General features: G+C 38.5%; 1 protein-coding gene across 11 annotated transcripts in view; it reads left to right on the top strand.

The window, feature by feature from the left end:
• Positions 1 to 23,351, top strand: part of ELAC1 (elaC ribonuclease Z 1) — a 25,055-nt gene extending 1,704 nt beyond the window's left edge. For 6 of the 11 annotated variants that reach the window (XM_069104089.1, XM_069104068.1, XM_069104059.1 and 3 more), the window contains 3 exons: positions 5,967 to 6,131; positions 18,899 to 19,366; positions 20,577 to 23,351. In XM_069104089.1, coding sequence (XP_068960190.1) covers positions 5,975 to 6,131; positions 18,899 to 19,366; positions 20,577 to 21,058 — 1,107 coding nt within the window. In that variant the 5' untranslated portion in view covers positions 5,967 to 5,974 and the 3' untranslated portion in view covers positions 21,059 to 23,351. The other 5 variants (XM_069104050.1, XM_069104030.1, XM_069104021.1 and 2 more) reach the window with 5 other exon arrangements.
• The last annotated feature ends 1,738 nt before the right edge of the window (positions 23,352 to 25,089 follow it).

Here is a 25,089-nt window from a genome sequence, read left to right as displayed (position 1 = left end):
GAGGTACGACGTCAGCTCTTGTCAGAGGTACGACGTCAGCTCTTGTCCGAGGTACGACGACCCAGGACAGTTCGGAGGACTATCCACCTCCAGAGAGAGGACCGGTGGGCTCTGAGTTCAGATGCAATTATAAATTTTGTTTATTTTATTAATTTTGTGTTTATAAATTTTTATTTTTCTTGCTTTTTTGGCAACATAGCTAATACAGAAATATATTTTGCTTTATTTCACATGTACAATTGATATATTGCTCAGCGGATGGGGGAGGGCTCGAAATTAGAACTTAAAGTTTTTTAAGTGTTATAAATTTATACAATGTGTATTTTATGTTTATATTATGTGAGATATGAAGTAATTTTTATAAAATGTTTAAAGTAAATAAGAGGTTGTTTTTTTTTTAAAGTAAAACTGTATTGCTATGGACATTCAAGAAACAAAGAAATTAGAAAAACAAAAACTCACCCCAAGTTAAAAACCTCTGTTTTGGAAGGATGCTTAATGCTATGCATTGTTGTTGAGTCTTTTAAGTGATTTTGGACTTTTGCAACTCCATTTGGGGTTTTCTTGGCAAAGTAACAGGAGTGATTTGCCATTGCCTTTTACAGCTCATTTTACAGATGAGGAAAATGAGGCAAACAGGGACAAATGACTTGCCCAGGGTCACACAGCTGGCATTTGAGGCCAGCTTTGAACTGATTCCAAGCTCAGTGCTCTATCCACTGAGCCACCTAGCTTCACCTCCAAAGCTACCCACACCCTGGCAAAGATGAGGAATTCAAGTAGTTTTAGGGTGTGACCAGGGTGGGAATTTGCTTTGCTTGACTTTGCATGTGTGTAAAAAGGGCTTTCTATTTTTTTTTTTTACTAAAAGAGGTAAGAAGGAAAGAAAATACCTGTTTGATAAGTAAATGTTAAAAAAGAAAAGTAGCATCCTCTTCCAGTACCCCAGAAAAGTTGCCTAGAGCTCTGGAGAGAGAATTTATTTCACCCAAGGTCAGGCAGCCAGTGCCTCAACGTTAGGCCTTGAAATTGTCTTTCTGGGGCAAGGCCAGTATTTCAGGATCCAGAAAAGGTTCAGAGATTTCTTTGAGGTCACACATCTGTTCAGTGATAAAAGGGACTGAGACCCAGCTCTTCCGACTCCCACTTACCTGTGTACTTCTTGTTCCTTTTGTTGGTGAAGTGGAGCAGAAGGAAGGCCAGGGCATTATTGGGATGGGAAGAGGGGGAACTAAGAAGCAAGAGTGCTTCACAGCTTCTGAGAGGGTTTTCACAGTGATGTTCAGTGTTTTGCTAGAAATATTATGTTTCCAGAAGTTTAGATACATATACTATAATACATCTTGATACCTACTTTTAAAATTATTATTCAAGCTTCTGTTCTCAGCTTCAATATATTGTCCTCATTTCACTTTTCATTTGTGTCCGACTCTTCATGACCCCATTTGGGGTTTTCTTTGCAAAAATACTAAAATGTAGGGGTGGCTAGGTGGCGCAGTGAATAGAGCACTAGCCCTGGACTCAAAAGGACCTGAGTTCAAATCTGGCCTCAGACACTTAACACAAAAAACTACCCATGTGACCTTGGGCAAGTCACTTAACCCCAATTGCCCTGTTAAAAATATAAAAATTCCAAGATTAAGAGGAGAATGGAAAATTGGGAAAGAATTTTTACAACCAATGTCTCTGATAAAGGCCTCATTTCTAAAATATACAGAGAATTGAGTCAAATCTGTAAGAATACAAGTCATTCTGGGGCGGCCAGGTGGCTCAGCGAGTAAGAGCACTGGCTCCAGTGTCGGGATGACCTGGGGAATCAAATCCGGGCTCAGATACTTAGCACCACACCCAGAAATAACTGGCCATGTAACCTTGAGCAAGTTACTTAACCCCTATTGCTTTAAAAAAAAAAAAAAGAACACAAGTCATTCCCCAATTGATAAATAGTCAAAGGATATGAACAGACAGTTCTCAGAGGAAGAAATTAAAGACATCTATAAGCACATGAAAAAATGCTCTAAATCACTATTGGTTAGAGAAATGCAAATCAAAACAACTCTGAGGTACCACATCTCACAAGTCAGATTGGCTAAGATGACAAAACAGGAAAACGACAAATGCTGGAGAGGATGTGGGAAAATTGAAACACTGATGCATTGTTGGTGGAATTGTGAACTGATCCAACCATTCTGGAGAGCAATCTGGAACTATGCCCAAAGGGCTGTAAGTAATTCCATATCCTTTGACCCAGCAATACCACTTCTAGGGTTGTATCCCAAAGAGATCATAGAAGTGGGAGGAAGGGGCGGCCAGGTAGCACAGCGAGTAAGAGCACTGGCCCTAGTGTCGGGATGACCTGAGGATCGAATCCGGGCTCAAACACATAGCACCCACCAAGAAACACCTGGCCGTGTAATCTTGAACAAGTTACTTAACCCCAATTGCTTTAAAAAAAAAAAAAGAAGTGGGAGGAAGACCCATATGTACAAAAATATTTATAGCAGCTCTTTGTGGTGGCAAAGAATTGGAAATTAAAGGGATGCCCATCAACTGGGGAATGGCTAAACAAGTTATGGTATATAAATGTAATGGAAATACAATTGCACCATAAGAAACAAAGAGCAGATGGAGAGACTTATACGAACTGATGCTGAGTGAGAAGAGCAGAACCAGGAAAAATTTGTACACCATTACAGACATAACATATGTGTGACGACCGACGTTGATAGACGGGACTCTTCTCAGAAATGCAGGGCTATAAGTAATCTCCAAAAGACTCATGATGGAGAGAGATGTCTACATTCAGAGAAAGAACAGAGTTTGAATGCAGATTGAAGCAAATTGCCTGCTCGCTTTCTCTTTCTTGTTTGATTTGGTTTCCTCTTTCCCATTGTTCATTCCATCCGTTACAGTCCTTCTTTACAGCCTGACCAGTGTCTAATGTGAAAGTATTTGAAACTCAAAAGAACTGGGGAACTGAATCTTGTAAACTCAAAGTAGACAAACAAATTAATAAAGAAAAATAAATAAATAAATAGAATTAAAATAAAAAAAATACTAGAGTGCTTTGCCATTTTCTTCTGCAGTTCTTTTTTTACAGATGAGGAAACTGGGGCAAACAGGGTAAAGGGACTTGCCCAGGGTCACACAGCTTGTAAGTGTCTGAGGCTGGATTTGAACTCAGCTCTTCCTAACTCCAGACCCAGCACTATGTCTCCTGTACCACCTAGCTGCCTTACCTTAAATGAGGTTATTATTAATTAATATTTTAACGAGGGAGCTAGGTGGTGCAGTGGATAGAATGCTGGGCCTGGAATCAAGAAGACTCATTTTCCTGAGTTCACATCCAGCCTCAGACATTTACTCTCTGTGTTATCCTGGACAGGTCACTTTAACCCTGTTTGTCTCAGTTTTCTCATATGTAAAATGAGCTGGAGAAGGAGATGGCAAACCTGTCCAGTATTACTGCCAAGAAAACCCCACGTGGGGTCAGGAAGAGTCAGATAAGACAGAAATAATTGAACAAGTTTAAGGTAATTTATACAATTTGCTTCTAGTATGTTTGTGCGAGTTGTGGTTTATTTTCACCCTCTGCACTTGACCTAAATCCCTACTTACAAACCGAGTGTGAAAGATGAAAAACACATCAGACTGGGAGTCAGAAGAGCGGGAGTATAGTGCAGCAGTTCTCAAACTTTTTGGTCTCAGGATCCCTTTCCAATCTTAAAACTTGTTGAGGATCCCAAAAAACATGGTTTTGTGGGTTCAGTCTGTTGATATTTACCATATTAGAAATTAAAACCAATAAATTTTGAAAATGTGTATCAATTCAGGGGCAGCCAGGTGGCTCAGCGAGTAAGAGCACTGGCTCCAGTGTCGGGATGACCTGGGGATCGAATCCCGGGCTCAGACACTCAGCACCACACCCAGAAACTCCTGGCCGTGTAACCTTGAGCAAGTTACTTAGCCCCAATTGCTTAGGGGTGGCCAGGTGGCTCAGGGAGTAAGAGCACCATCCCCAGTGTTGGGATGACCTGGAGACCAAATCTGGGCTCAGATACTCAGTACCACACCCAGAAATAACTGGCCATGTAACGAGCAAGTTACTTAACCCTGATTGCTTTAAAAAAAAAAATGTATCAATTCATTTAATAATAGCAGTGACTGATTACGTTAGCCTAAATAACATTGTTATGAAAGATACTTTCCAAAGCAAAAAAAATTAGTGAAGAGTTGCTTTTTTACATATTTTTGCAAATCTTATTAATTCTCACTTAATAGAAGACAACTAGATTTTCATACCCGTTTCTGCATTGTCTGTTTGTTTTGAAGTATATGAAGAAATTCTGACCACACAGGTAAGTGGTTGAAAAAGGGAGAGGCAAATAGCACCTCATTATTATTATGAAAATATTTTTGGCTTTGCAGACTCCCAAAAAGGGTCTCAGGGACTCCATAGGATTTTCAGACCATAGTTTGACAACCACCAAGTGTGATAGATAAGTCATTGGAGTTGGAGTCAGGAAATCCTGGGTTCAAATCCCAGTCAAGCTTTGTAACCCTGAGCAATTTACTTATCCCTTCTAAGCCTCAGTTTCCTCATTTGTAAAATGTGAGGATTGGACTTGATGATCTTTAAGATTCCTTCCAGCTCTAAATCCATGACTCTTTGACCTGGACTCAGGTCCCAGCATGTACTACCAGTGGCTGCTGCTTTTCTACTCTGACCTCCAAATACCTCATTTGTTAATAACATTTTAATTATCTGCCAGTTGTGAGAAGAGCATTTTGTAAACTTTAAGGGCTATATAAACATGAGTTATTAAATGGGGGTACTACTATATTAGAAGGTGATGGGAATTAAAAAGAAGTAAAAATATACGGTCCCCTGGGATTTAGGTTTAGTTGGTGAGCAAAGCTGTATGTCCACAAAACATTTAAGTAGCAAAGAAGTGTGGGATTAAGAGGGCAGCTAGATGTTGAAGTGGATAGAGTGCTAGGCCTGGAGTCAAGACTCATCTTCCCGAGTCCAAAGCTGGCCTCAGATGCTAGCTGTATAACCCTGGGCAAGTCACTTTACCCTGTTGGCTTCACTTTCCTCATCTGTAAAATGAGCTGGAGAAGGAAATGGCAAATCACTCCGGTGTCTTTGCCAAGAAAACCCCAAATGGGCTCATAAAGAGTTAGATACAACTGAAAAAAGACTAAACAACAACAGCAACACATACACATACTGTGATACTATGGGATAAAAGCCAAACTGATTGCCATAAAGGCTGTATGAATTTGGAGAGAGAGGAGCTCAGTGTGGCTCTTGTCACCCAAAGTTTGCTGAGCATTGTTTTAATGTTTTATCTTCTGACCTGAATTCTGACTTGTTTTTAATTAATTGGTTTATGGGTAGGTGTTGTTTTTTTTAAGTCAGAATTCCAAAGGACCCATGGTGAAAAATGCTATCCACCTTCAGAGAGAGAACTGATGGACTCTGAATGCAGATTGAAGCAGGCTTTTTAAACTTTCTTTTTCGTGAGGGTTTTTGTCTCTTTTTGCAACATGGCTAATACACAAATGTGTTTTGCATGACTTCACATGTATAACTGATATCAATTGCTTGCTTTCTCAAGGAGGATAAAGGGGAGGGATGGAGAGAATTTGAAACTTAAAGTTTTTAAAAAATAATTTTAAAAATTTCTTACATGTAATTAGGAAACACTGAACAAAATAAATAAAAATATATAGAAAAAAATTTGTCAGTCCTGAATGATTTATTAGAAGTTGATGGTAAGAGGCTTTTGGGGAGTTGTTCAAATCTACCCTCTGTTTGTGTGTCACACTGTTTTGGGTTTCCCAACAGAAGGGTGTGGTGCCCAGAATGTCATTCACCATCTACCAGTAATGTCTACAGGGTTTCCAAGTTTGTGATTTATGATGTGTAGTAATCTCAAGATTCTTTTTTGTTATTTCAGAGTGGAAGATGTCCATGGACGTAACCTTCCTAGGAACGGGCTCTGCATACCCATCACCCACCAGGGGAGCCTCTGCCGTAGCTCTCCGATGTGAAGGTGCCTGCTGGCTCTTTGATTGTGGGGAAGGCACGCAAACACAGTTCATGAAAAGCCAACTTAAAGCAGGTCGGTCAATATACCTTGGGAGCTTTTCTTATTCATGAAAATCTCTTTAAATTCCATTATTTTGCCTGCTTTTCAGGGTCCTTTAATCTGAACCCATCTTACCTGTTCTGACTTCCCTCTCATTCATCAAATATTTATTGAGTGCTTATTACCTGCAACACACTTTACCCTGTTACTTGGGTATAGGAAGATGTGTAAGAAAGCCCCTGACCTCATAGAATTTCCTGGAATAAATAGAATATTATGTTGATTTTGATCAGTGTATTGAGAATGATAAAAATGTCAAGAGGCATAAAAATCCCTGCATCTGAAGCAGTTGGGGAAGTCTTTATAAGGAAAGTGGAATTTGTACTGAACTTTAAAGAGTAAATAGGATTTTGATGGGTGAAAATTTTAATTTTTTTTCATTCTACATTCACTCCCTCCTAACTTCCCCATCCATTGAGAAGGCAAGAAATATGATATCCATTATACATATATGGTCATGTAAAACATATTTCCACATTAACTATTCCTCCCTCCTCACCCCCCGAAAAAAACAGCACACAGGAAAAATAGTACAAAGGAAAAAATAAACTTCATTCTCTACTTTGAGTCCAGTCTAGAGGTGGATAGCATTTCACATTGTGAATCCTTTGGAGTTGTGATGGGTCATTGTATTTATCAGAGTAACTGCCTCTTTCACAGCTGACTTTCCTCATGGTATTGGCTTGTTACTATGTAGATTGTTCTCCTGATTCTGCTCACTTTGCATCAGTTCATGTACGTCTTCCCAGGTTTTTCTGAAACCATCCCCTTCACCATTTCTTTCAGCACAGCAGTTAGTCTATCATAATCGTATGCTACAGCTTGTTCAGCCATTCAGTTTCCAATTCTTTCCCATCAGAAACTTTGCTGCTATAAAATATTTTTTCACATTTAGGTTCTTTTCCCTTCAGTAGCAGTATTGCTGCATCATAATGATTGGATTAGTTCACAGTACCATCAACAGTGCATTTCTGTCCCTGTTTTCCCACATCCATTCCAGCTGTCATTTTATAAATGACAAAAAAAACTGTCATTTTACTTTTCTGTCATCTAGGATTCTTTTGGAGTAACATCGTGTCTTCTGCAAAAAGTGATATTTGTTTCCTTGTTGCTTCTTTTTCTGTCATCTTAACCATCCTGAAGGGTGTAAAGTGGTTCTTCAGAGTTATTTTGATTTGCATTTCTCTAATAGGATGAATAAGAAGTCTGAGGGAGTTTGTGGGTAATTAATAATCAATGTCTTAATTATGGCTAGCAAATAATAAATCAAGAGGGGCTGCTAGGTGGTGCAGTGAGTAGAACACTGGCGCAGGAATCAGAAGGACCTGAGTTCAGACACATAACACAAAAACTAGCCATGTGACCTTGGACATGTCACTTAACCCCAGTTGCCCTCCAAAAAGCAAAAACAATAATAATAATAATAAATCAAGGTCAGTGGTCCTCTTGGAAACCAAAGACAGTCCCCATCCACCCCAATCCCAGCCCCTCCAAAACATTGAGTGCTTAAAAGCCTTTGGAAAAGAGGTTGGCCCAGAGGGCAGCAATCTGCTCTGGTTAACAAACAAGGGTAGGGTGGGGTGGACATATTAATGAGGAAGTGGGCAAAAAGTCTATAAGCCCCTCCTGCTGGGTATGTGACCTAATCATGAGACTCCCCTGCATCCAGCAATCTAAACAAAACAATCCATCTCTACTCAGAGCATTGTGGTTCGTTTTCCTCTCCATAAACTGGGTCACCCTAAATTCTAATGGAAGGTTCCAAGATTAGGGGCTTATTTCCTAAGGGCAGAAACTCACCTAGACTAGATTCTGTTTATGAGGTCTTCTAGTTGAGTGGGGTCCTACCCAAGTTGGAGAAGCATGTACCCTGAGGATTTGGGCAATCTCATTTATCAGCAGTGCCCTTCAAAGACTGACTGAATAACCTATAGAATCTTGTTTCTGATTGAGGAAATAGGAAGGGAAAACCTCAATCCTAATTTAATAATTGGTTATTAATATAAGAGAAAAAGAATCATTTCTCTCACTAATTATTAGTGATTTAGAGCATTTTTCATGTGACTATTGATAGCTTTGATTTTTTCTTCTGAAAACTGCCAGTTCATATCCTTTGACCATTTATCAATTGGGGAATGGCTCCCAATTTTTATAAATTTGGTTTATTTCTCTATATATTTGCAAAACAAGAACTTAAAGAAACTGGCTATAAATTTCTTTCCCAGTTTCCTACATTTTTTTAATTTTGGCTAATGTTTGTACAAAAACATTTTAATTTTATGTAATTAAAATTGTCTGTTTTATGTCCTATGAACCTTTCTGCCTGGTCTTTTAGCCATAGATCTGACAGGTAATTTCTTCCATGCTCCTCTGATGTGCTTATGGTATCATCCTTTATATCCAAATCATGTATCCATTTTGAACCTATCTTGGTATACACTATGAAATGTTGGTCTGTTCCTTTGTTTCTGCAAGACTACTTTCCTGTTTTCCCAGCAATTTTTGTTGAATACTGAGTTCTTGTCCCAGTAGCTGAGAACTTTGGTTTTATCAAATGCCAGGTTATAGTGCTCACTAACTTCTGTATATTGTGTACCCAATCTATTTCATTGATCAACCACCCTGTTTCTGATGGAGTACCAGATTGTTTTGATAATTACCCTTGTGTAATATAGTGTGAGATCTAGTACTGGTAGGCTGCCTTCCCTTTTTTTTTTTTCTCATTGGTTCCCTTGATATTTTTGACCTTTTGTTCCTCCAGATGTATTTTATTAATTTTTCTAGCTCTGTAAAGTAATTCTTTGATGGCTTGATTGGTATGTTACTGAATTAGTATATTAACTTGGGTAGAATTGTCATTTTTGTTATATTGTCTCAACTTACCCACAAGCATTTAATATTTCTCCAATTTTTTAGATCTGTCTTTATTTGTGTGAAGAGTGTTTTGTAATTCCTCTGTGTCTTGGCAAGTGGATTCCCAAGTATTTTATACTGTCTACAGTTATTTTATATCTCTTCCTACTAGGTTTTATTAGTAATGTATGGAAATGCTGATGATTTGGGTGGGTTTGTTTTATATCCTGCAACTTTGCTAAAGTTGTTAAATTGCTTCACTTAGTTTTTTACTCATTTTTCTTCAGTTCGCTAAGTATATCATGTCTTCTGTAAAAAGTGATAATTGTGTTTCCTTGTTGCTTATGCCTAGTCCTTCAATTTCTTTTTTTTATCTTATTGCTATAGCTAGCATTTCGGGTACAATATTGGAAAGGCTTCTAGTTTGTTCTCATTACAGATAATGATTGCTCTTGTTTTTAGATAGATATCATTAATTATAAGAAAGGCTCCATTTATTCCTGTGCTTTTTAGTGTTTTTGTATGATCCAACTCTGAAGAACTTATGATGAAAAATGCTTTCTGTCCCCAAGGAAAGAATGCATGGTGTCTGAATAGACTGAAGCATATTTTTTTTACTTTATTTTTCTTGGGGTTTTGTTTTTTGTTCTGTTTTCTTTCATAGTGTGACTAATATGGAAACATGTTTTACATGACTACAAATGTATAATCTATATCAAATTGCTTGCATTCTCAGTGGGGAAGGAAGAAGGGAGAGAATTTGGAACTCCAAGCTTTAAAAAATGATTGTTAAAAATTTTTACACATAACTGGGGAAAAATAAAATACTAAATACATTTTTAAAAGGTGAGAAAAAAGGAATAGGTATTATATTTTGTCAAAAACCTTTTCCGTATCTATTGATTAGTGATTTTTTTTTGTTTTTGTTATTGATATGGTTAGTTATACTTATAGTTTTCCTAATAGTGAATCAACCTGCATTTCTGATACAAATCCCTCTTGGTCATAGTGTAGGTCTTTGTGATATATTGCTTTAATCTCCTTGCTAGTATTTTATTTAGATTTTTGAATCAGTATTCATTAGGAAAATTAGTCTATGGTTCTCTTTTGCTGTTTTCCCTGGTTTAGTTGTCAAAACCATATTTGTGTCATAGAAGAAAATTGGTAGCATTCCTTCTTTACCTACTTTTTATTTTAACAGTTTATGTAATTTTGGATTTAATTGTTCTTTAAATATTTGGTACAATTTGCTTGTAATGCATTTCATCCAGTCCTCGAGTGTTTTTTTTTTTTCCCCAAAGGGAGATACTTTATGGTTGTTTTTATGATAGGGTTAAAAAGTATTCTATTTCCAGTTCTATTAAAATGGATAGTTTATATTTTTGTAGATATTCATCTAGGGGCAGCTAGGTGGCGCAGTGGATAGAGTACTGGGCCTAAAGTCAGGAAGACTCATCTTCCCATTTTAAAATCCGGCCTCAGACACTTATTAGCTGTGTGACCGTGGGCAAGTCAGTTAACCATTTGCCTCAGTTCCTCATATGTAAAATGAACTGGAGAAGAAATGACAAACCACTCCAGTATCTTTGCCAGGAAAACTTTAAATAAAGTCACAAAGAATCTGACATAATTGAAATGAATGAGCAGCAACATATTCATCCATTTCACCTAGACTATCAGATTTATTGACACACAGTTGGGCAAAACAGCTCTTAATATTTGCTTTAATTTCATCTTCATTGGTTGTGCATTCACCCTTTTCATTTTTATACAAGAAATTGGTTTTCTTTTTCCCTTTTTTTTTTCTTTTTGGAGGGCATTGGGGTTAAGTAACTTGCCCAAGGTTACACGGCTAGTTTTGTGTGTGTGGGTGTGGGTGTGGGTGTTAAGTGTCTGAGGCCAGAACCAACCTCAGGTCCTCCTGACTCTGGGGCCGGTGCTTTACTCACTGCGCCACCTAGCCGCCCCCTTTTCCCTTTTCTAAAAAAAAATTAGTCACTTTTATCTATTTTATTTTTTCATAAAACCAGCTTCTAGTTTCATTTATTAATTTGTTGTCATTTTTTTTTCTTAATTTCAGTTTTACTAACCTCTCTTCATTTTTAAGATTTCTATTTTGGTGTTTAATTGGGGACTTTAATTCTGTTCTTTTTCTAGGTTTTTTTAGTTGCATACTCAATTTATCTATCTATTATCTCTTTCTTTTATTTATGTAAGCATTTAGAGAAAGAAATTTTCTCCTAAGTTCTGCTTTGGCTGCATACCACAAATTTTGGTATGTCATCTCTTTGTTGTCATAATCTCTAATGAAATTAATGATTGTTTCTATGATTTGTTCTTTGACCTAATCATTTGTTAGGATTAGATTATTTATCTTCCAATTAATTTTTAATCTATGCTTCCAATGCCCTTTATTGAATGTAATTTTTATCGCATCATAGTTCAAAAGAAGTAAATTTACTATATCTTCTTTTCTGCATTTGTTTGTGAAGTTTTTATGCCCTCATACAGGGTCACTTTTTGTAAAGGTGTCAAGTACGACTGACAAAAAAATGTATAATTCTTTCTATTCATTTCTTTAACTTCTTTTTTTTTGGGAGGGAGGAAGGCAATCAGGTGGGGTTAAGTGACTTGCCCAATTATACACAGCTAGTTGGTTTTAAGTGTCTGAGGCTGGATTTGAACTTGGGTCCTCCTGACTTCAGGGCTAGTGCTCTATTCACTGCACCACCTACCTTCCCCCTTTCCTGTATTTTTATGGTTAGATTTATCTAGGTCTGAGAGGGATAAGTTGAGGTCCCCCTCTACTATAGTTTTACTTTCTATTTCCTCTTGTAAGTCAATAATTTTTCTTTCAAGAATTTGGATGCTATGTTATTTTGGTGCATATGTGTTTGGTATTGGTACTAATTCATTGTCTGTGGTACCTTTAACAAGATTAGTTTCCCTCTCTTAGTTAAGTCTGTTTTTGCTTTTGCTTTGTCTGAAATTATGATTGCTACCCCTGCCTTTTTTGCTTCAGATAAAGCATAATAGATTCTGCTCTAGCCCTTTATTTTAACTGTGTATCTTTATCTTTCAAGTATGTCTCTTGTAAACAACATATTATGGATTCTGGTTTCTTATCTACTTTGCTATTTACTTCCATTTTATAGATGAGTTCATCCCATTCACATTTAGAGTTATGATTTATAACTGAATTTCCCTCCATCCTATTCTCTTCTATTTATCTTTCTCTTTTTTACCATTTCCTCTTTTCAAAAGTCTGTTTTGCTTCTAACCACTACCTTCTTTAATTTACCTTCCCCTTAACCTCTCCCTCTTTCTCTTAGCCCCTTATTCTACTTCCCTGTTGGGTAAGGGGTGTGTGTGTGTGTGTGTGTGTGTGAAGAGAGAGCTAGTCTGTGAGTGCTATGTGCTATTCTCTCCTCTTTGAACCAGTTCAGATGAGAGGTTCAAATCTTGCCCACTTTCCCCTACCATTTTCACCTCCACCATAAAAGTTTTTCCTTGCATGCCTCTTTTATGTGAGATTATTTTCCCTAATCTTCCTCTTCCTTTCCCCTTTTTCCCAGAGCATCCCTCTTTCTCACCCTTCCATTCTTTTTTTTGAGATCACCCCAACAAAATAGACTCACATCCGTGCTCTCTAAGTAGACTCCTAACTGTCTTAATAATGATAAAGTTCTTCAGGGTTACATGTAGCATCTTCCCATATAGGAATATAAATAGCTTAACCTTATTGAATCCCTTATGATTTCTCTTTCATGTCTCTTGAGTCTGGTGTTTAAATGTCAGATTTTCTATTCAGCTCTGGTCTTTTCATTAGGAATGTTTGAAAGTCCTTTATTTCATTAAATATCCACTTTCCTCCGATAGATTAAACCCAGTTTTGCTGGGTGATTGTAAGCCTATCTCTTTTCCCTTTTGGAATATCCTATTCCAAGCTCTTTGCTTCTTTATCAGTGCAGCGGCTGAATCTTGTGTGATCCTTACTGTGTCTCCACTGCATTTGATCGGTTTCTTTGAGGATGTGTACAATTTTCTCTCCTTGACCTGGGAACTCTGGAAATTGGCTGTGACATTCCTGAGAGTTTTCATTTGGGGATTTCTTTCAGGAAGTAATTGGAGAATTCTTTAATTTTCTACTCTGCCTTCTGGTTCTAAGATATCTGGACAGTTTTACTTAATAATTTGTTGAAATATGTTGTTTAGGGGCGGGGCCAAGGTGGTGGCATAAAAGCAGGTATTTGCTTGAGTTCTCCCCCATAACCCTTCCAAATACCTGTAAAAAAATGACTCTAAACAAAAATTCTAGAGCTGCAGAACCCACAGAATGACAGAGTGAAACTCATCTCAAGCCCAACAGCCTGGAAGACCTACAGGAAGGGTATATTGCACCAGTCTGAGAGCAGAGCACAATCCAGCATGGGCTGTGCCAGGTGCACACAAGGCCAGAGCAGGCTTTAGGGGAAGAAATTGCTGGCAGCTGTGGCAATTTCCAGACTTTTCAATCCAAAAATACCTAGACCAACATGGAAGGTCAGTAGGGGAACTCTGTGCGATCTAGGTGAAAGAGGTGCAGGAAATCTGGCCCCAGCCCTGGGGCAGCAGAGGCAGCAGTGGCTGCTTCTGGAGGTCTGGGCCCACAGACAGTGGGGGAAGTCAAAGTATAGAATCTTACTTCGGTGACAAAGAAGAACAAAACGTGCAACCAGAAGAAGAAAACAAAGTCAAAGCTCCTACATCAAAAGCCTCCAAGAAAAATATGAATTGGTTGCAGGCCATGGAAGAGCTCAAAGAGGTCAGACTGGGGGAAGGAGTAATCAAAATGCATGCCATCTTAGGGTAGGAGGTAGGGGAGAGACAGGGAAAAAATTTGGAACTCAATCTTGTGGAAATGAATTTTGAAAACTAAAAACTAATTAATAAAGAAGAAAAGAAATATGATGTCTAGGCTCTTTTTTAAATCCCGACTTTCAGGTTGTCTAATAATTCCTAAATTATCTCTCTTCATTCTTTTTCCAGGTCAGGTTTTTTTTTTTCCTATGAAATAGTTCACTTTTTCTTTTTTTTTCAGTCGTCTTTACTTTGTTTTATTATTTCTTGATGTCTCATGGATTCATTAGTTTCTACTTGACCAATTCTCATTTTCAGAGAATTATTTTCTTTAGTAAAATTTTGTACATCTCTTATCATTTGACCAATTCTGATTCTTAAGGAGTCATTTTCTTCAGTAATTTTTTTGTGCCTTATTTTACCAAACTAATTCTCTTCGTAATTTTCTTGCATTGCCTTAATTTTTTTTCCCATTTTTTCCTCTACTGCTCTTCAGTTAAAAAAAAATTTTTTTTTTGGCTTTTTTTAAGAATTTGCTTTCTTGGGGCAGCTAGATAGCCCAGTGAGTAGAGCACCAGCCCTAGAATCAAAAGGACCTGAGTTCAAATCCAGCCTCAGACACTTAACACTTACTAGCTGTGTGACCTTGGGCAAGTCACTTAACCCCAATTGCCCTGCCTTCCCCCCTCCAAAAAAAAAATCAACTTCCTTAGCTCTTCTACAAATTCTTTTTGGACTTGTGTCCCATCTGCATTTTTCTTTGATGTTTTCAAGTCAATACTTTCTTCTGAATTTGTATCTTAAACTTCCTTGTCAGCCTGGAAAAGTAGCCTGTAGCAACTGCACTGTGGTATTTGATGAATAGAGAAAAGCAGGCTGCCCATTGAAAGCCAAGAGATTTTCCCAAGTACGTGGTCTAACGGTGCCAACCTCCAACCTCCACCCCCCTCGACTCAGTCAGCTCCTCCAGCCCCCTATTGCATCAAGGATAAAATATAGACTTTTCTGTTCAATCCTTCACAGCCTGGGCCAAAGTGACATTTCCAGGCTCTTTATGTATTATTTTCGTACTCTATGGTCCAGCCAGACCAGCCACCTCTCCCTTCTTCATACACAGCCCTTCATCTCTCCTTTGTTCCTCCTTGCGGTAGCCATCTTCCATCCCTGGGATGCATTTCTTCCTCTCTTCCGCCTCTCCTTCAGGTTGCAGCTTAGATACCATCTACACGAAGCCTTTCTCCATTCCCTTTCCCCCCACTCCTTTCCTCCTTTGCCATCTACTCTGTGTTGCCTTTATTTGTATTTTCACTGTATTCTGTATGTACTTACATATATAATTGTTGTCTCTCATTAGAATATAAGTTTCTTTCAAATTGGGATTGTTTCATTTTGTATCCCTAGGCCTAGCATATAACAGGTGCTTAACAGATAAATGCCTATTTTTTGATGAGCAAAGGTATGGATGGGGGAAAAGGCCAGAATGGTTTGCAGCTGAAATGCATATAGAACAATAATGACAAGGAAAGCTAGAAAGGTCAGTTAGGGCCCAGATCATGAAAGGACATAAACATCTAGGCGAGTGCTTTGTCCCTGATTTTTTTTTTATTATAAGCAATCGGGGTTAAGTAACTTGCTCAAGGTTACACAGCCAGGTGTTTTTGGGTGGGTGCTAAGTGTCTGAGCCAGGATTCGATCAGGTCATCCCAACACTGGGGCCGGTGCTCTTACTCGCTGCACTACCTGCCTGCCCCTTTGTCCCTGATTTGACAAGTGTGGCACCTTCTCTTTTTGTCAGATTGATTTCCCCATTTTTTAAATGAACCATATTCAGTCTACCTTCCCTCTCTGCCTTGGCTTATATTATTCTTCCTGCCTGGAACGCCTTCTACACTCAGGCTAAACAAATTATGCATCCTTCAAGGTCCAGTTCAAGTCCAAACAATTTATCTGTGAAGCCTTCTCTGTCTATTTTAGACTTCTCTGATCTCTCTGTCTTCTTAATTCCTAAAGCCATTTCATTCTGAAGCAAAGATGTTACCCTTAATTATATGCTGCCGTGCATTGTTCTCTGTGAATCCTGTCTCCACAAATAGAGCTTAAGCGTCTTTATGGCAGAAACTAGTCTTATACCTTTGCCGTGCCAAATAGGGTGTCCTTAGGTAGTAGGTATTCAATAAATACTTGTTGATTGATATCATTACGCTTTATATTACAAAGTACTTTACCTGCCTGAGAAAAATTAACGAATGCGTGGAATTGATATGTTTGGTGAGGATCCTTAACTGATGTTTTGGGGGAGAAGGGGAAGTGATGGTGTTGTAACAAGAACTGCAAGAGGAGCTCTTGGCAAGGAACTGGAGCAGGCACATTATAGGTATGTGATGACATGTCAGCCTTTGGGCATCTCCCCACAGTCACACATACCCCACTCTAAGAAACATAGGCTCTATAGGTGCTCAGCTATACCTCGCTCTTCCTCTATTTCTAAGACATTTTGGGCCACTTCTTGGGGCTTTTGCATGCCTGAACAAAGCTCTGGTCACTGCCTCCAGCCTTTCTGGGAGGCTCAGCAGTTTTACAGATGCCCAGAGGCTGCAGGGAGGAGGTTGTGATCAGAGGTTGTTGGGCATCTGTAGAGTAATGCCTTCTTCCAAAGGAGCTCAAAATATACTTAAACTAATACTTTCTGTACCCAGAGTATCCCTTTAAGTTAGGTAGATACTTAGATTATTGTTCCCATTTAACAGGTATTTCAAATGATAAATCTCAGACTTGCTTATTATTAATTGCACATCAGTAGTCACTGTTATTAAATGGGTTTTTTTGCAAATTCTAAATTATTAGGTTTCAATACTCAAGACCTGAGCCTTCTGTATCTTTGTTTGTCACATTTACATAGAACTTTCCAGTTTACAGACAGAATTAGGTCTGTTAATTCCTTTGATCCCTCTCCATAGGCCTTTAAGGTAGGTAACAGATATTATCCCCATGGTACAGCTGAGGAAATTGAGGCATGTATAGATTAAGCCGTTTGCCTAAAGTCACACAGCTAGTAAGTAACCAAATCTGCATTTGAACCTAGGTCTTTGATTCCAGAGCTAGGATAGTTTGAGTATTCCACAGCTATCTTGTATGATGTTTTAATATATAGAGTGCTTTCCCCAAACAGCTGTCTGCATAAGCAGTGGTGTCCTCATTTCACAGTTGAGGAAATTGAGAGGTTAAAGTGATGAGCCTACAGTTCTGTAGATAATAGTAGTGGGGCCCTCCTGAATCTAAAGCCAGGTGTTCTGACTCCAAATCCAGACCTTTTTTCTACTAGAATATGGTACCTTTCTGGCTAGAAATGAATTTTGCCTTATGGATTCAGGATTTGTATAAAGGAATGCTTTGACTTGTGCTCTTATACCTACTGCTCTCCAGAAACCTTATTCTATCTGAAGAGCAGAGAAACCTTCCTTATGTGAGAACGTAAGAAAGACCACTCTGAGACTTGAGAAAAGCAGCAAGGACATTTTGTGGGAAAGTGTTATTGCTTTCCATGGTGTACCCAAGAGCTTAGAAACCTGCCACCCAACCTTCCGATTCCTCTTCATATCCCATCGTGGACCCCCTGCCCATTACTTTGTCACAGTGTGTTTCATCTTATACCACCTTTTCAGGTAACAGTTTACATAAATTTACTAGTCAGTTTAGAAACTTATTTGTCTTAAATTTACCTCTTTCAAACTTTAAAGATTCCTTCTGCCTCTGTAGACAAAGTCCAGATTCCTTATTCCGATCCCTCTTATGATTTTAGGCTAGCTGCATGCCCACCCATATTTAATCTTTCCAAATGAAAGTCTTGATTTTTTGTAATCTATCGTATGCCTGTTTCCTTCCCTCTGATAATTATGATTATCTTTCTCTTTAGACCTTCTCTTTATGTGTGCTGTTGAATGTTACATCTTCTGTAAAACTATTTGACAGAACTAGGGGAAGTCAATTTTCACTTAGAGAAAAGCTTCCTGGTTTTTGGTATCTAGTCAGTAACCCTAAGTTCAGTTATTGTTATTGTTGCTGTTGAAGAAAGAGCAAGAAGAAGTCTCTGATAATGTCTTTGCTGAGGCCAGGTTCAGCCCAGGTCTTAGCAACCTGCACAGAAGCTTCATTTGCCTCTAGAAGGACCGTTGTGTTTAGACATGTCCAGGCCTCAGCAAGAGAAAGGGAAAATAGACATCCCAGAGAAGGAAAGTATGAATAAAGGGAATAAAAGGAAGTGAAATACCACTAGCATTTGTGTCAAAGGCCCCAGTTTACCTTTACTTTCTTAGAGTAGACCTCTCCCCCCACCCCCACCCTGTCTTTCCAGTGTTTGGCTACTGGTGATGGAGCAGTTTCATAGATATCCATCTGGAGAACAAAATGATTCAGGTTATAAGCTAAATATTGCATTTGGAGTGTTCATTTAAAAAAAAAAAAGATGTTTTGGATCATGTTTGGTCATAGATTTCACATTTTAATTGTGATAGAACTTTGAAAACTAGAGCAAAAAATCACCTTTCTCCCTGCCTCCCCTGGGGGTGGGGGAGATGGGAGTGAGAGAGAATAAATGCTTGACAATTAAAAAAATTAATTTAAAAAGAATTTGTATGGGAAAAATAAAGAAAACTAGAATAAATTGTCAGTAATCTGAAATTTCATTGATGTGGGAACTTCTTCCATCAAGGCAAATTGAAACCCATCTGTCACTTACAGGGTTAGAGAGCTGTCTGAAGCCCTGAGGTTAAATGATTTGCCCATCTTCACAGAGCTCGTTATGTCAGGAACAGAACTTGGACCCATCCCTTCTGGACTCCAAGCACCCCATCTACTACTCCATGCTGTACGGTATAATTATTACAAAAAAGCTCCCTGAATCACTAAGTTAACTTCAGTGAATGAGATCATGGGAAATGGTACCCTTAATTATATACTGCTGCTCTTTATGCTTTTTATCTTCCAAGTCATTTTATTTTGGTCTCTCCTAAATAAAATTATGATCCTGTTTTTCTGTTTCATTTTAAAAGGGAGAATTACAAAGATCTTCATAACTCATCTTCATGGGGATCACTTCTTTGGCCTTCCTGGTCTTCTTTGTACTATCAGTCTCCAGAGCAGTCCCACTGCTTCCAAACCACCTATGGAAATCTATGGGCCTGTAGGGCTTCGGAACTTCATCTGGAAGACTATGGAGCTTTCTCAATCAGAGTTGACCTTCCCCTACATTGTCCATGAGTTGGTGCCCACAGAAGATCAATGCCCTGCTGGAGAATTAAAAGACTTCTCTTACCTAGATGGAGCTGACAGCCCTCCCAAAGAGATACAAGGGAGAACGATCCTTTTAGACTCAGTTGAAGGCTCTTATGTACTGGTCAATGATGAGCAGTTTCTTGTAAAAGCATTTCGCCTTTTCCATCGCATTCCATCCTTTGGTTTTTCAGTGGCAGAGAAGGAACGTCCAGGTAGACTCAATGCACAGAAACTAAAAGACCTTGGTAAGTGAATTTGTTGCCCATTAATTAAGTTAGGGTGGTCTTTGATGCTGCTGGAAGTGTTTAAATTGCAAATGCAGTGTGAACTAGTCTGTCTTATCAACCACCCAAGCATTCAGGCAAAATCGTGTCTACTTAAATTCTTTACTGGAAGTTTGCTTATTGATTAAAGACTTAATTCCAGAAGGCCAAAAGTACTTGCCAGAGCAAAAACTAAACGTGTGTAAACATTGGAGGGCTGTGGGGAGAGGGGGATGTTGTTACAGTAGATGCAGAGTTATGGAACTTTTTTTTTTGAAAGTCAAGAGTCCCTTTGGTGCAGCAGACTATATAATTATGTTGAACACATTATCAGAACTGCATCCTAGTTTTTGTTTAGATGAGGCTGCCAAAAAACTGTACGGATTCACCACCCTGGCTTTTAAATAGCATTTGTGCTATATGTGTTTATAGTTATTATAAGCACACCTCACTTAACTTCATTAAATAGTTTCTAAACAGCACAATGCTAGGTGAAATGGAAGTTACAGAAGGAGTAAGTTCCATAGCAACAACATTAAGAATGGCCATTGGCCTTGCAAAATAGTTTGGTGTAACAGTGGCCTTTATGGTGATGCTTGGTTTCATATACCAGCAAAAGGATGTTGAGTTATGCCTTTGTTCAGCAGCCCATTCAGTTTGTTGGATGGGTATAACTTACTTTGGGAAGAAGGATCAGTGATCAGACAGCCTCTTGCCTTTGTCCTGAAAGTCAGTCACACAAGAGAATTATTTTATCTGTTATTTTTGTGAGTTCTCTAGGTCACTGTGCATCAACCAGGTTAGGTGTGGGTCATATAGCATTACCTGAAGAGTTTAATCCAGACATTAACTGGTAGATGTGCAGTGGCACATTCTGTGCTCATTTCTATGCAGAGGATTGAAACAAGGCTGTTGTGGCTGCTGTCATGAGATCCCAGGTGGGACTTAGAAGTTTAAAAATCATCTAACATGTGGATAAGGAACAGCCCATTAACACCAATAGCCAGAGTTGAGCTTCTTGAAATATAGAGTAAATCCTAGTTTCTTATACTTTTTTTTTAATGGTTACACAATTGTGAGAAGAATCAAATGCCTTTTCTTTTTGACATTTGTGATGTTGATAGAGTGGAACATTCTTAAAAAGTTGTAAATACCATTCCTGTGATTTAATCACATCTGCCTTCATCATTAGGTGTTCCGCCAGGTCCTGCCTATGGGAAACTGAAAAATGGAGTTACTGTCATTTTGGAAAATGGAGTTAAAGTTTCTCCCCAAGATGTCTTAGAAAAGCCTATTCCTGGAAGAAAAATATGCATTTTGGGTGACTGCTCTGGGGTTGTAGGTGATGAAGGAGTGAAACTGTGCTTTGAGGCAGATCTTTTGGTCCATGAAGCCACCCTAGATGACACTCACATGGACAAAGCGAAAGAATACGGTCATAGCACCCCGCGTATGGCTGCAGAGTTTGCCAAGTTGTGCAAAGTCAAGAAACTGGTTCTCACTCACTTCAGTCAGAGGTACAAACCACCTCTCTTGTCTGAAGAAGGAGAAACAGATGATATTAGAGAATTAAAAAAGCAAGCAGAATCTGTGTTGGATTTCCAAGAAGTGACTCTAGCAGAGGATTTTATGGTGATTGACATTCCAAAGAAAAAAACTATCAGCATTACCTGAGTATGTTTTCATGTGCCAATTTGTAATTGAGCCTAGTCTCCAGATTTCTGTCTGAAATTATTTTGGGCCCAATAATCCCAGGAGGGGTGGGGCTACGTTGCTGAATGGCCTTAATGGTATTGCACAGAGTGGCTCCTAACACCAGCAGCCTTCTTAAAAGTACCAATTTAATTAAATGATAACTTGATTAGATAAATACTTATTGTAGTTTAACTGTTCCCTTGAGTTTGATCCAATACTCTTCCCCTGCCAACTCAGTGTTTTTGCTGTCATTACCTAAATGCAGAGAAAATTCCGTTTTCTGGATTAAGCAGAATGATTAACAATGGATTAAGCAGAAAGAGAGAAGAGGTATAAGGAAAGTCTTAGAACGCATTCGAGGATGAATATAAGAACTCGGAACTGCTGCATTTTAGCTGAAGTGCTTAAAGGCACAAGGTCGAATTTAACATCTCTTATTTAACTTGGTTTCTATTTAAATTCAAATCTAAACGATAATCAAAACTGTTAACTTGTATGGTTTTAGAATTAATATCTGGATCAATATTATAAAGAAATTACAAGAGAATAGGAATTATTTGTTTGGACTGGCACACTTCACATTGTCAAATATTACTTGAAATAAGTGGGTTTCAATATACACCAGAATATTCATAGCAAAGAACTGGCAATAAAATGGATGCCCTTCCATGGGGAATCATTCTACAAATTATGGCTCATGAGTGTAATAGAATGTTTCTTCGTTGTAATAAGTAGTGACTATGAAGAGGCTTGGAAAAGAATTAATCTGAATTGATGAAAAGTAAAGTAAGCAGAACCATGCACGTGATCTCTGTGGTTACTACCACAATGTAAATAGAAAAAACAAAAATGAAACTAGATGTTGTGTCATTGTGATTAATGCTCAAGCTCTGCCCTAAAGAAGAGAGAGGAGAAATTGCTTCTCTCTCCTTTTAAGTACATTCCCTGAAAACAGATTGATCAGCATGTTGAGCAGGTTTGTTACCCGACAGCAGCAGGAGGCAACAAAAGTCTGGTTCCTTTTTGCTTATTGTTTATATTGGGTTTTGGCCTTGTTTTCCTCTTTTCAGCATGTATCCAGTGAACCTTTTGAAAATACAGACTTTGAACACTACTTTTCTGCTTCAGATGACATAGCAACATTAAGGTTCCGTAAGAAACTTTATGCTGATGGTAACTGACATTGACCTGCAAGTTTCTTTAGTGTATTAATTATAGACATTTATTTAAATATATACCTTATACAGGAGGCCCTAACATTCTGGTGAATAGGTTTAAGAGCCTCCCAAGGGGAATCCAAAGATAAAAATTAAAAAAAAGGAGTCAGGCATGTGATCCTCCCATGAGGGTTGGCCAGCTGACCTGTGGCTCTTCTGTATTTATGACCTCTTAGGGAGGTGAGGGGATTAGTGGCAGAACTGAATGGACCATAAGAGCCCAGGCTACTAAGGTGACTCATAGGCTTTTCTAACCTTGAAAGGATTTTCAGTGATACATTAAGTTGCTAGCAAGAACCAAGACAGAATTATGAAACTGAAAATTTCTTCCTTGGTCTTTACTCTCTTCCTCTGACTTCTCCTCTTCCCTCTTATCCCAAATAAATCTCTAATGAGGAGAAGATATATTTTCATACTGGGGGAGCCTTCTATCACCAGGCTACATATATCTTCCACACAGCTGTCCAAGTTATTGACAGAGTTATTTTGCTCAGTAAATTCCAGACTCCTGGTTGCCTTTGGGCTTGAATATAAACTCTTCTCTATTGGGTATTGAAAATCATTCACAACCTTATTACACTTTACTCCCCTTCATGACTACTATACTTCATACGTGGCCCTCTGCATGCTGTCTGTGTACCCCTTGCCTGGGATGCACTGTTTCCTTCCCTCTGCCTCTTAAAAATCCTAATTTCCTTTAGGATTTAGCCCAAATGCCACCTTCCACACAAAACCTTTCCTGATACTTTCTACCCCTAGCTCCTACTTTCTTCTTAAAATCAATTGTTTTTTTATATACCTGGTTATACATGTTGTTTTCTCTCAAAATAGATTGTAAGCTCTTTGAGAGCAAGGACTGTGAATTTTTGTTTTTGTAACCTAGAATAAGGTTCTTAACCTGGGGTCTATACATTTGTGTGTGTGTATGTGTTTTGATAACTGTATTTCAATATAATTGATTTCTTTTCTAACGTATTTTATATGTGTCCATGACACAAAAAGTTTAAGAATCCCTAGCCTAAAACATAATTGTTTAATAAACAGTTGATGATTGAGTCCTCTTTTCTTCCAATGTTGCAAGGAATTACATATTGGAATTTGCATTGTTTAATATTGGCAATCACCTCACTCACCTTTGCCAGTAACTTAGCATCTTTTAATGACTTAAATTTACAGATTCATAGTTCATACTGGTAATTGGTTCCCACGTTGTAGTGCATAGCATTTGCAGCATCATGGGTCTCTGGGCTTACTTAGGAAGCATCCTCAGTTCTGGGATCCCCAGTTTGATCAGTGAGTGACCCATTGAGTGCTAACAAGATTTCCCTAGAATGTGTTTCTTTCTGAGCCTATTCCATTCCAAGTTATCAATCTTATAGGCAATAGAACCAACCTAGATTTGAAGAGCTTATTGGTTTCCAAATTAAACTCAGCAACTATAATATCTGTTGAGTTCTTAGGCTGAGCTCTATAAGGTAGACTGTTAGGGGCTGACAGTTTTATACACTTTCTATCTAGCTATTTGGTTGTTGTAACATTTGTTATTGGGCAGCTAGGTGGCACAGTGGATAGAGTACCTGGCCTGGCATCAGGGGGACTTCTTCCTGAGTTCAGATGTGGCCTCAGTTTTGTGACTCTGGGCAAGTCACTTAACCTTGTTGGCCTCAGTTTCCTCATCTGTAAAATGAGGTGGAGAAGGCAATGGCAAACCACTCCAGTATCTTTTGCCAAGAAAACCCAAAATGAGGTCATGAAGAGTCAGATGGGACAAAAAAAACAACTGAACAACATTTCTTAACCAAAACAGCTATTTTTAATGAGAGCATACTCTATTAAAGCTACTGCTCATATGGCCTGGCACCATTTATGAGCATTCCAAAGTAATCCGACTTCAGGGGCTCAGATTACAGTGGAACTCCCAGCTTTCTGAATATCCCAGTTAGGCAAGTAGGACACCACTTCCACCTCCTTAGCCTCAACAACCTGGTGGTGTGGCTTGCTGAGGCTGTGCCTGCAGACTTGTGCTATACTAATGTTTGTGAGAGAATTGTCTGTTGAGTTCCCTAGGATGTGGTTGTTCCCAAGATGATCTTTAGGACTTTACATATTGAATTAACCATGTCCCTATAGACACAAGACAATCAGACTTGTGTTAGGTATTCATCTTCCATAAGAAACCTAATGGTTCATTCAGTGCCCTGGTCTTAGTACTTTTAACACTGGCAGCAAGGGTGAGCCCAGTAGTTTCTTTCCAAAATCTCTTGCTCAAAAATGCTCCCCAAACCTCTCCAACTTCAAATTAATAATCTGACTGTATTCCATAAATTTATTGCATCTTCTTAAAACCATTTGCATTTCTTACTTGCCCAACTTATTTGGGATAATGAATTCCATGTCTGTTTAAAACTCAAAAAATAACAGTAAATTGGCTATTCCCTCGTAAGGTGCTATATTAGGTGCTGGAAATACAGAGGGAAAATGGCTCCTGCCTTCAAGAAGGTTACATTCTGCTAGGAGATATGATATGTAAACACATAAGTTTAAGATAACATGAGGCATCAGCCAGCACTAACAAATGGGGAGATTGGGAAAGGATTCTCTTATCAGTTGGCTCCTGAGCTGAGTTTTGAAGAAAAGGATTTTAAGAGGTGGAGATGAGTTAGTGCATTTCAGGCACGAAACAGCTTGGACAAGGGCACATAGGGTGGAAATGAAATTCTGCATTCATAAAATAAAATAGGTAGGGGCAACTAGGTGGTGCAGTGGTTATAGCATCAGCCCTGGGGGCGGGAA

This window comes from Petaurus breviceps, unplaced genomic scaffold (assembly GCF_028583685.1).
Source record: "Petaurus breviceps papuanus isolate PSGF00001 unplaced genomic scaffold, PetGlider_PUasm1.0 131, whole genome shotgun sequence".
Classification (NCBI taxonomy): domain Eukaryota; kingdom Metazoa; phylum Chordata; class Mammalia; order Diprotodontia; family Petauridae; genus Petaurus; species Petaurus breviceps.
This window is presented reverse-complemented; position numbering and strand designations above follow the sequence as displayed.